This window comes from Anopheles darlingi, chromosome 2, assembly GCF_943734745.1.
Source record: "Anopheles darlingi chromosome 2, idAnoDarlMG_H_01, whole genome shotgun sequence".
Classification (NCBI taxonomy): Eukaryota; Metazoa; Arthropoda; class Insecta; order Diptera; family Culicidae; genus Anopheles; species Anopheles darlingi.
This window is the reverse complement of record NC_064874.1, coordinates 62,376,057-62,388,556: the sequence shown is the minus strand read 5'-3', so window position 1 is coordinate 62,388,556 and position 12,500 is coordinate 62,376,057. Positions and strand designations below refer to the sequence as shown.

At 46.0% G+C, this 12,500-nt stretch overlaps 1 protein-coding gene across 1 annotated transcript in view; it reads left to right on the top strand.

Annotated features, from left to right (window-relative positions):
- Nucleotides 1-12,500, top strand: part of LOC125959917 (mucin-17-like) — a 77,777-nt gene that overhangs the window by 24,383 nt on the left and 40,894 nt on the right. Inside the window, exons 4-5 of the mRNA XM_049692939.1 lie at nucleotides 9,482-9,630; nucleotides 11,988-12,154. Coding sequence (XP_049548896.1) covers nucleotides 9,482-9,630; nucleotides 11,988-12,154 — 316 coding nt within the window. The remainder of the gene's footprint in view (nucleotides 1-9,481; nucleotides 9,631-11,987; nucleotides 12,155-12,500) is intronic.

Genomic DNA, 12,500 nt, shown 5'->3' with positions numbered 1-12,500 from the left:
AAAAACTCGCCAGGACTACTTGGATAAACTTATATTCTAACAAAATAATATTCATTTGAACATGTTCACGATTGGCACCGCAAAAAGTACATTTTTGCTAACTTGCCTTTCTAGATTGAATGCCATGAACGTAGTTTTGATCAAATCTTCCCCAAAATAGAACCAAATATTCTTGTAAAGTTGTAGTTTAAAATGACATTCACTTGAAAAACTTAAGTTGAATGGTTTCTGCACAATAAATCGTCAAAAAGAAGCCTTTTTTTGACCACCAAAACCAAAGCCCCCCCTTAAGCTCTGATCAACCCTCACAACAATGGCTCATGGCTTTGAAATCAGTATAGACACATCGTTTTCTGATGCACAATTCTGATTTCCATATCAACTGCTATAAAATTCTGCGAATGAATGCATACACCCAACAATATCATCATTTCGCAAAGTTTATGTGAAACCCTCATTAACCATGAGGGATGATTATGAACTCGAGTAAGCTTTTCGAGTAAAAGCTGCTTTCTGTGAAATCGTTAGGAGCACAAGTATGGTTGAATATTCTGCTCTCTTCTCATGGTATTACACACTTACTGGAACATGATACCATGATTTGCATCCAACATACCAAGAAACATGATTATTAGGGGGCCACAATCTACAGGACTACACAACAGACATGTTGAACGATCTATTCCGGCGACTGCGAACACCATCTACCGATGGCACTCATGCAGGCAATATTTGTAGGAATTTATTGAATCCAAGAGCTTGTATGAACTACTCAATCAGCCTGCGTACCCATAATGATGGTTGTGTCCTTTCTAGGTAATCATAAGCCTATGAATCAATCACAAACTGAAGTATGCCAATGCGTCGCAAAGATTAGGAATCGAGAAGCACATATACGGCATCAACATATTGCTGTCATTCCTCAACACGTGCTATAAAATTAGATGAACTTGAACGAAACCATAAAATCCTATTTGCGCATCCAAGCGACGGTTCTCGAACCATTCCTGCATCTCTCAATCAGTATCAATGGTACGAAAACGGATAACCTTAAACCCCTTTTCCGTAGGCTATCGTCAGAGTGTACATGTCCCACTCGCAGCCGCAATTTTTGAACAGCTTCCCGGTACTTCATTACGGGCAAGCAATGTACCATGTTTGGTGCCGGACCGAAGGTCTTATTCGTCGCACCAGCTATAGCACCGATATTTCATTCCACTTCAAATGCGGTTGCTGAAGCGGAAGGAGTGATGAAGGTGATGTGCGCCACGAGAGCTAATTGAATTAATTTTCGAAATCCCGAACAAATACAGTGCCACTATCCCGATAGGGGTCTCGGTTGGTTGGGATTCACTTTTTATGGACATTTTTCCATCTCCTCTAGCTACACAGCACCAATGAGTGAGCATGTGTGTGTGTGTGTGAGAGAGTTCATCCTTTGAAGCTTTCCCGGAAACGTAAAACCGTGTCCTGGATTATGTGCTTTTATCAGAGTTTTACTTCGGTGTTTTTTTTTTTTTTTGAGGAGGTCGATCCGTACGCTACTGTTAGCGGCCATTTTGTGTACCCACTACCACATGGTTTCACCTGGCGAGTGGGTGTGGTTCGACATTCCATAGCTTTTGTTGCTCGCGTAGGATCCAATTTTCTGCCATTCCGGGTACTGCCAAAGTGAGGTACTGTAGCAATTCCAACGCGACACCATTGCTTATCCGCTTTATTTCGCTTTATTGTTCGAATGCAAAATATGAAATAACACACGCGATTTCGCTCGTCTATCGTCTTCCATCGACACCATTGTTCCATTGCACTTGTAGACGAGGATTGTCACACCATGGCGTCGGGACGCGACTTGATAAGCAACCCGCGATCTGACTTACTTCTGCACCTTTTTCTCCTTTCGTTTCGCATTCTCGTCGTCGAATGCCTAGCAACAGTCTAGCGTGCACAGAGAACATTCGCTCGCTCGCGTTACAAACACAAGAGCAGCCAAACAATGGGGACGCTTAAGCAGGTGGTGGTGGTGGTGGTGAGACCTTGTTCCGCTGCTCTACCGGAAAAGGGCACACGGATGAATGACAACGAGGCCACCTTCTCTTCCTCTCCCTCCCACAAACGAGCCAGCCGACCTTATCCCACCTGACGTACACGTGCTGCGAAGACAGAGCGTGGCAATGATGTACCATGATAAACCACCACCAACGGTTCCTTATCCAGCCAGCCAGTCAGCTTCAGCAGCAGGTTGTTGTCAACGGCAGCACCGGAATACACCGTTTTATGCTACGAGTTCTCTCTCGCTCTCCACTTACCTTGTCACTTCCTTCACGGTAACAAACCATCAACCGCACTATGGGCCAACGAAAAACGCGTTTGCGGTGAAAAGAGAAAACGAGTGTTAAACGTACTTTGACATAAGAAATGAATTTCCAATATTGTTCTTCGAAACACTCGGGGCATAGAACATCACATCCAATTCAGTACCATCTGCACTGCTCTTTTCATAATGGTAGCCACGCCGAAGCTGTTTGTCGTAGACGAAGATACCTTTAGTTTTCTACAGAAATAATATGCATTCAGCGATTTGTCGAAAAACAACATATTATACCATAACGGTTGTTTCAAAATAATAGCATCACTAAGGAAGGAGGAAGCTTTACATTTTTTTAATAAGTTCTCCATATCGAACCCTATTGGCTTCATACAGACGTTAAAAAATTCCATTAGCTATGCATAAGGTGTGTCTGTCTACGAGAAATCCTGATACAAATACCAAACACTAATCCAAAATCAATCTTTCTGGTAATAAATAATAACAGAAGAAGCACTGCCTACTATGATGATTGCTGCAGAATGATATAGAGTTGTATTTAAAAGCCTCAGTGATGCAATATTTAAGAAGCAGCAGAGTTTTTGTTGTTCGGCTGAAAGCCCAAGATTTTTATCACATTTTAAAAATTCCGATAACAGCTGATGAAAAAATGAGAAGTAGTAGCAGAATTATTATTATTATTTGTTAATTTTTTTAAATTAATTTAATTATTTTTTTTCTCTAATTAGAATCTTGTACGAGGCTTTCTTATATTGTGTACTTTATAATATAGACTGTGTTACTTCGACCAGGAGTTTACAAAAAAGGAAGCTAAATGAATGAATAAGTAACCTTAGTCTCAGTTCTAAATAACAAGGGTTGTTATCATTATGAAAAACAGTGTAGAGCAGCCTCACGCCTTGGTGCGCGCCCACAGTGCGTGATGACAGAAGGAATATTTTGCTATTCCGGATCCCCCCTCCTCGGAGGGTTTGGGAGCACCATCAGCCCACCGGAAATGTAGCTTGCATGCATGCAGCGTACGACGGTGGCTTCCGGCAGTGGTTGTGCGCTTGAGCGGCCCAACGGATAAACATTTCCGGTCCGGGCAAAGGCGACACTCCAGTAAGCGGAGGGGGGGGGGGGGTAGCAGAAAGTCAAGTAAATCACCTAAACACACACACACACAGCAGCAGCAGCACTGTCACTGTCACGGGGGATGGCTGTTGTTCTTCTTTTTTCGATTTTGGACACCCATCTCACCGTCCCCCTGCTCATCGTCATGATAAATGATTTCTCGTTAGATTGAGGGGGGATGGTAATGGCGCCGCCATCTTCCTTTTTGTGTTCTGGCGGCATTGTTCTCCCCACAAACAATGCCACACAACCAACCACAAGGTTAAGAATAGAACGCAGCATTCGAAAGCGGAAAGGAAAAAAGACGAATATATGCTCGTTCTTATGCTTCAAATCTCGCGCGCGGACCGAGCGAAGAATGTTCAGTTCGCTCAACTCAAGCGAACCGACAACCAGCGCCCAAAAACCACGGTATTGCCCTTCAATTTGCCTTTCATCATAATTCCCGCACGGACGAATACGAACAAATTCCGTCGTCGAAACCACCGCATCATTGCTTTTAATGCTTGGCGGTTGGTCGGTCGCTCACTCCATGGTGTGGTGCTGCTGCGCTCCATGAAAAGCCAAAAGTCGATGATCCGTGCAATTCAAAATTCAAAATTCCTGAAGCGATGGAGCACGCTTGCGGCTCTTTCGAAGCACTTGAGGCGTACGCGAGGCACGACCGATGACTGGATACAATTCTGCTTCTGCCTTGGCCAACCAACCAACCAACCGACGAGCCAGCCGGGGGGTCAGGTCAACCATAACCACTTCAGTTCACCGGCCCGGGATTGCCCGGGAACGGGAATTCAATTAATGCAACGGCACTGTTGCCGCTCCACCCCGCTTCATCCTCGTTTGTGGTCGCGAAGCGGCTGAAAGTTGCTTCTTATTAATCACTCCTTCATCTTCCGCTCGCTCACTCGTTTTATAATGCGCCATTTTTATGCTGCACCGTGGGCAGCGAGTGTACGGAAGGAGGAAGGATTCATAATCTTGTACCGCACGCTCACCGAAAACCCTATTGTTTCGCACCAATTCACACCAACTAACGCGGCGCCGCAAATGGTGCGTAACGCGACCGCCGCTCTTCGAAGTGCTCCCCGAAGTGCGTGGCCCGAAAAATGACTAACTAATAAATTAATTAATACGCGAAAGCAAAGTACTCGCCGCCGCCGAAGTGTTTCGTGGTTTATGCTGCGAGCGAGCGCGCGCAACGCACGTTTTATGACCGGTCCGGACCGGCAGGAGGGCCACGCCAATGTGTTATGTAAAGTTTTCCCTATATTTCATCCCGCAATTTACGGGGTTGGGATTGTCGTCGCCAAGGCACTCGCAGTGCTTACGCGATCTTGTGGTCCAGACCGGAGCACGATGACGATGCTGCTGCTCCGTAGCATAAATAATGTGGCGATCCAGCGATGGCACGGTGCTGGAGGTTGCACGGTATGTCGCGCTGGAATGCTAATTACATTCTGCAGTGCTTTCCTGAATGCTGTCGGTTCCGTCGGTTGCGATGCGGTGCGGTCGAGCGAAAGAGTATAAGATGGCGGCTCCTACAACCAGCCAACCAACCATCCAAGCAAGCACACTATCCTTCGCAGGGACGCACACTGCTGCAAGAGGAACTGTTGCGCAATAGTGCGCTACCGAAGGGAGACAAGAACTTCTCCGAAAAGGAAACTCCAACGAAGTAAAGATCCTTTGGGGGGAAAGTGCTCTCAATTTCCTTCTGTTCCTTCTGTTTGCTTTCATTCCATTCCAATTTCCAATGGCTAATTGATACTTGTGATGCTGTTGCTAAGTAACTGAACCGCCCAATCCAAAAGTGTCCACCACTCGATCAAAACCAACCCCGGTTACGGATTTGCGTGCGATTTCGTACAGGAACGGGAGGAAAAGAATAATAAAATTTGAATATCCTTCCGGCCCCTTGCTCAGGCTGCTTATCTGCGACATAGCAGCGTATCCTGCGTGCTTATGCTTCTGGAAGTACACACACACACACAGACAGACACTATTCCTAGAGTCCGATCGATCCGAAACCGTGGACCATCCATCTTGTGGACGGAAGTGGTAGTAGTAGTAGTAGTAGTGCTTCCGGAGAACTTTCCACTCCCGGATTCGGTCGATGGAATTGGTATTTTTCTTTTTCTTTTTCTCTTTTTTTTTTGTTGGTCCAGTGCACCAAATGCAACCGTTCGTTCCGTTCGCATCGAGTGCATCCCATCCCATCACTGGCCCATCCCATCAAGACCGACGACCTCAACAACTTTTTCAATTCCATTCCGCTCCACTGACGGCAACGACGAGATGGACTTGATGCTGCTGCTGCTGCTTGTTGGAATAAATTAAAGTGAGCATAAGCTCAAGTTCTTCTTCCAAGTTCTTTCCGCCACCTCCCTTTTGAGATAGTTGGCCTCACTGGAGGAGGCACTGAAACGGGGCCTCACCCAAAAGCTGTGGGAAAACGTTGCAATGTTTACGAGCAGCGTTTGATCTGCGCAAAGACGCGTAACTTTTACGCTAAAGCTTTCTCTCCGGGATCTACGCTAGTCCAGAGTGTGGCATCCTTTCTCCCTAAGCCAGCCTCGTAGTGTCCCTTTTGCAGCCGATGGCTCTGGCGGATGATTTATTTTAGTTTCTCCGCTCGGTTCGTGCTCCTTTTTGCTGTCCTCTCCCCGCTCGTCTCTTGTGTCGCATTTTACGAGAGTGTTTGATGTTGGTAATTATGACATTCGCTACCCCCTCTGGTGCGAGCACATCCCCATGGCCATGAAATCGCTGCTACTCGAGCGATGGGCGTCCTTTTGATTGGCATTCCGCGCAGATTTCGCAAAACCCACAGACAGAGAGAGAGAGAGAGAGGTTTGAGGCTAATACCGAAGTAGAAGGAGAGGCAGGGAGTCCAGTCCATTCATCATCATTGACTTAATGACAGCCATCTGAGCGGCCAAACGGATTTATGAGCATCACACTCATAAACGACGACGACGACGAGCAATCTACGGTTCGGGAATCCGGAATCCTGATAGTCGGCGGTACTTCAACAGTCACACACACACACACAAGCGCGCTTGCAGAATGAATCCCTGCCAACACTCTCGTTGCACTCTCTCTCTTTCGCTCTCTCTGTCTCTCTCTCTCTCTCTCTCTCAGTCAGTGAGGAAAGTTTACGCGAGTGATAATATTTCAATTTGTATGCAAATCTGTACTCCGTTAATTTATCGCTTCCAAATCCTCCAATTTATCCATTTCCACCTCCCGACCCGACCCCCTTTCCGTCTCCCCTCCCTTCCTTTTCAACATATGCACCACCGCCGGCGCCTCCACCGGTCATCGGCCGGGAATAATCGGCCGCTCGGTGCAGCAACCTTGTGCAGTTGCGGACAAGAATTATGTGCCGCGCGCACCAATCGACACCGCGCCGCCGGTGGTGCTTAATGATATCGCATATGCATGAGCCAGCAGCAAGCAATGGTTGATGGTTCGGCCATCGGATGGATCTCGCAATGGCCGGCTATCATTATTTATCACCCACGTGATACGTTAATGTATCCGCTGCTAACGCTTCTCTCTTCCTTCCTCACTCCACGGTACACTCAAAACACCAAACACGACTGAAGCCATATTGCAACCTCGAGCGCTACTGATTGCTCTCCCCCTCCCCGGTTTTGTGGGTGGTTCCCCGCTGTGTTGTCATCGTGGTGCTCGGTTGTACAACATAACAACATAACGAGTGTTTCGAGCATGTTTTTGCATGATTTTTTATGATTCGTTAACCCCCCTCGCTTGTGTGCGCATCATCTGCGGCAGGATAAAAGCGCGATTGCTTGGTTTTTTTTTAATGAAAATAAAAAAAATGTCGGTATAAAAAATGACGTCACGTAGTTGGACGCCACGCGATCGAACTCGAGCTCGCGGCGCCACCTTGGATCCATTAAGTCCGTGTCCGTGTAGCACTGGTGATGATGGATCTCCACCAAAAAGGTTCCCTTACCCGTTACGTGACAGCTATTCAGCTTCTTCGGGCGGCGGTTTCTATTTCACACCCAAACACCAACCCCAATCCGAACAGAAGGCAGATGATGGCTTAATAGCTTGCGAAAGGTATCATATTGTACCTTCTTGGAATCAGCGCACAATCAGCGCACATCATCGCCATGACGCCCGCCCATCATGGCCCCCTTGGTGTATTGTTTTGTCGCGGTGTCTTTGAAAGGATTCGCTTTCAGGATTCGCACCCCACAAGTACAATTGATAATGCAACCCCCCGGGGCCGAGGAGAGGGAAAGGGAGACATTCCTCCGGGGCATAACTCGCTCCCGATTTGCCCGACAAGGATGCCCACATGCCGACGAAAAAGGGTTCGGGTTCGGGTTGGAAGGCTGCGCGGAATTGAAGGAATTTCGAAACTGGTGCCCAATCAAGCGGCACACAATTGCCGCTGCCGTTTCGCGAGATACCGATCAGATACTGATTTACGGCCGATTGCTTTCAGCCCTCGGGAGGTCGGGCCCGTATGTCGGCGGTCGGTGGGGTGGAAAATGGTTGTATCGGATGATGTTTACCAGGCGTCAATGTCAATCGTCGAATCCGGTTTTCGGAAGCATCGTACCGGTGCGGTGCGGTGCTTAGCTGCCGACAATGTTGCTGCCTGTTGCTGGGGGGCGGAGCAAACTGTTAGCATCCAAGCAATCCAAAGTGCGCCAATGTAGACTTTTTTGGGTTTGAAAGGATCCTAGTCACCGGTTGGGTTTATCAAATTTCAGGAAATTCGTTATTTTGATTTCCATGATTAAAACCACTTTCACCAGAACCGAAGAAATACACCAGAGACGTTTTTTTTTTTTACATGAAAACTCGTGGATCTGTCAAAACTCCTGTATTTTGACTGTGTTTGTGTTACATCGTGTTGTAAAACAAAAACTGTGTTTGTGTTACATCGAAATCTATGGAAGTATTTACACGGAAGAATTGCAGCATTTCCCAGAAGCTTTGGAAGAAGCTTTTGTTTTTGGCGTTTTTTTTTAAATCGTATCTGTTGAAAAATACAGATAGCAGCAATTTCTAAACCAACTGCAGGAACCTACGCAAGCAAACACAAACGTTGCAATTTGATTTTGCAATTTGTTTTGACATGAATGTGTTTCAATCACGGCCATCATTGCTTTTGAATGCAGATTAAATTTTTGTTCATGTTTGGATAAGGTTTTGGCAATGATATGATGCGATTTTTCGTCGAATTTGAGCTTTTGCGATAAAAAACGCCATCTGTGACGTTTTGAAAACCGCCTTCGATATGAAAATGGCTTAAAAACTACTTCTTTTGCAATTTTTGATCGGTTTCGCACCATCTACAATTTGACAAAAGTCTCCGAAAAACTGTTTCGAGTAGGAGGCACCTAAAAGCTTTGTCTAGTAACGCGAAAGCACAAAAGCATTATGTGTTGAATTGTTTTCAAAATACTTTCTCACTAATCCATTTTATTTTCCAAACAATAATGCACATCAAAACTTGTGTTATAAATTCCAAAGCCAACTATGCGATGCACGCTGATGAAACTCTCCCACCCTTTACGCTATTCCATCCGCGTTGCATTTGACAATTCGTGGTGTACGATGGTTTTCGCTCGCAACGGTGGACGCAAGAATGCAGATATACTCCCCACCACCACCACCACCACCACCGCCCCACACCGTAACGTATATAAATGCAAAACAATTTGTTTTCATATTTCGCGTTTCTCCTGAGTGGCCCTTTTCTTCCGTGGTTATAGTTTCTCGGTGAAACTGAATCAAACCTGCATCAGCATCTACTACCAGCGTGCAAGCAGGATAGTGACGTACTTCTGCGTGGCACTATCAACCGCCGGGAGTTTGACATATTTCCGTAGATAAATTGCTTGCCTCTGCCAAACAGATGAAGACGCCGACGATGGGGATGGTTTTTGCTGAGAGCAGACCAGCGACGCAAATAAGTCTTACTTTATTCTAGGCTAGGCTAGGCTAGCTAGCTCTAACTGTCTCTCTTCTCTTGCTGCACTTTCACAGACGCCAGAAGACTGCTCGGCCGGTTCCAGCTGCACACCGACGACCATCTCGTGGGAGGGCACCGCCGACATCCAGTCCGGTGATGTACTCATAGTGGAAATTGACGACCAGCATTTGATCCCGTCCAACTACAACAAATCCTCCGAAGGGTAAGAGTTTTGCGGTCCCTAATCCCTCCCCTTCCATCATCCAGTGTACCCGAGCGTTGTAGATGATTTGTGGCACTCGTGCGCGCGATTATTTTGCTCTTTTAGAGAAGCTTATTAATATCTGGCGCTGCCCTCACCGCGTCATAAACTTAAGTCTTTCTCGAGTGCAACGGAAGAGCGTCATTGGACATTAATATCTACCCTTCTCTCCCTTTCCTTTTCGGTTGCTCTAGTAATCTAGTAAAGTGTCGAAGGATACTTGCAAGGATAATATTTCTCAATGCTAAGGCGATCTAGATTAGTAATACTTGAACCGAACAACGTTCTGTGACGAGCATGTCTGTGAAACGTGCAACTAGTATAGTTTCAGCAATTAAATGTATTGCTGACCAACGCGCAGAATTTTTAAGGGAGAGCTAAGGTGACTTCGGGGAAAAAAGGCTCATTTTGGAGATTGTTTTATAGAAAATGATACACCATCATTTTTTTGTAAATGCCAATTACAACTTTTGAAGAACAATTGGTCGTACTTTGGGAAAGACGTAATTTGAGGAATAAAAAACGTATCTGCCAAAATGTGCTTTTTATAGTGCCTATCGATGCTTTCTGATGCATCTTCTAAAATATACTAATCATTTTGTTTGTTTGTTACATTATTAGTTTATCCAGGTAACTCCGTCGAGTTTTTGTTGATTTTCCAATTTTTTATTATTTGGAAGCTGTTTGAAGTTGAAAAGGACCACTTTTTCAACGATTTCACCTAAAATATATTGCGTGATTATTTAAATAAAATACCTCAGCCCTCCCTTAAAGTCTAGTCTTTAGCCACATTATGTATTTATTTGTTAATTCTGAATGGTGCAAGTGGTATTGAATAGTAACTAATCAAATTTATGTGTTTCATCGAAAAGACTTCCAAAATTCAAAAGCGAGCTCTAACATAAACTGTGATGGCGATGTTAGTTTACTTTTCTGAAGGTTCGCAGAATAAAACGAGAATCAGACCTTTTCGCCTTAGTTTTTATGGTTATTGCAGAACCCATTGTAAGAGCTTCAACAACTGTTGTATAGCTTTTCTGGAAACACTTTTTCAAATCATCAACCAAAGACTATCGATATTCACTCTTCTTGGATATCTAACAACTGGAAAGCATAAACTGTGCAAGAACAGAAGTTCCAAATAATAATTGAGCATTAAATGTGTTTCTAAAAAGAATTAATGGTAACTTCAAGCAATTCTGAGTACTTTTCAAACATTTAAATTCATTTTATTCACTTTTACAGAACCTATTCACAAAGATGCAGGTCCAGTTTAATCTACATCAAATCGATATTAGTAAATCCATATCCCCTTAAATAATGACAGCCGCGTCAGCCATTCCTCGCGCCGCGAATACTACATTCAGCCCTCGATTCGGACTTATTGCCACCGTACCGTAAGCCATCGTCTCCGTCTCATAACACGGCGCTCAAGAGCCTCGATCCTAGCCGAATCCAGATTTAGCGAAACGCCTTACTTGACGCCGCCAGTGAGACAGTTCCACTGATTCTGCACATTATTTTGATTACATTATTAACTCCCATTCTGCTGCCATCCGCTTGAAGGTGAGGTGCGAACTCACTTCCCGCCTTTCGTCACCCGAATTCTGGACATCGGGTCGGGATTGTGCCACGCAATCATGTTTCTTCCGTGACGCGTCCGGTCACGGCCACGTGGTTCGTTGTGGATAAGATTTCAGCAGACTTTAGCAGAAGGGAAAAAAGGAAGAAGAACTTCACCCAAAAAACCGGGCAACGCGGAAGTGAATGTCACCCCCCGCGTGGCGTGGCCGGTCGAAGCGGCGTAATCACTTTTCACAGCACCGGCAGCAGCAGCCAGGACGTGATGAATGTAGTTGTGCTTCGTCCTCACTTGCCTCTTGGCTGTTGATGGTGCCTTTGGGCCTTTTGGAAAATTCTCATTTTCCCACGCTGGCCACCGTTTACTCCGGGATTCATTTTTCATGCGATAGTCGTCGAAGTCGAGATTAAGGCGTACCGGTTCCGCTCATTTTCACATGCCCATGGCCCGTTCCATGGGCAGGCCAAAGGGTGTATCTCGGTATCTCGCGATCGCCCGCCCGCCCGCCATTTTCCATTTTCCATTACACCCGGCACACGAAATAAATCATCATCTTTCCACCGACCATTTCCGGCACCACGAGCGGGGTGGGCCGGGAGCTTTTAAGGGGTTTTCGTGGCTTTCCTCCCTTCGATACAACCTACCGTCCTACCGTCCTACGACTCACTCACTCACTCGGACTACGGACCGGGTTTTTTTCTTCTCTTCTTTCTACCGCTTTTTTAATTAAAATCAGTGCCCATCACTCGACCGCGACCGTTTACCAAGTAACCCGGCTCGGGCACGAAAACTGCGACATCACCGAGGGCGTCCTGCTCGACATCACGCCGCTCGTCGCCGACGGCAAGAAGCTGGTCACCCTTTACGACAAGGATCTGACGGAGGGAATTAATCTGCTAATTGGTAAGTAAGATCTATCTCTCATGTTTCTTCCCCTAACCCCCACCGAAACCAGCGTGTGCGGACCAAACCAAAGGGTCGCGTCCGCGTAATAAGCTGCGTTTAATGGAAAACCTTTTTTCCCCTGTTTCTGGATCCCGGGGTTTTTTCCGCCCGGGGTTTTCCCTTCTAAGCGTTCTCGTCGCGCGCAATTTGCAAATGATTGGCGGTTAGTGGAAGGGATGAGGGAAGTTTGGGAGCCCCCTCTAAGATGTGAACCGATAAAACCGAAATCGCTTAGTTTTGGGGCTGATCGAAAGTTAGTGCTTACGCCAGAGGCCTATCCATCCATCGGGAGACGGGATACAAG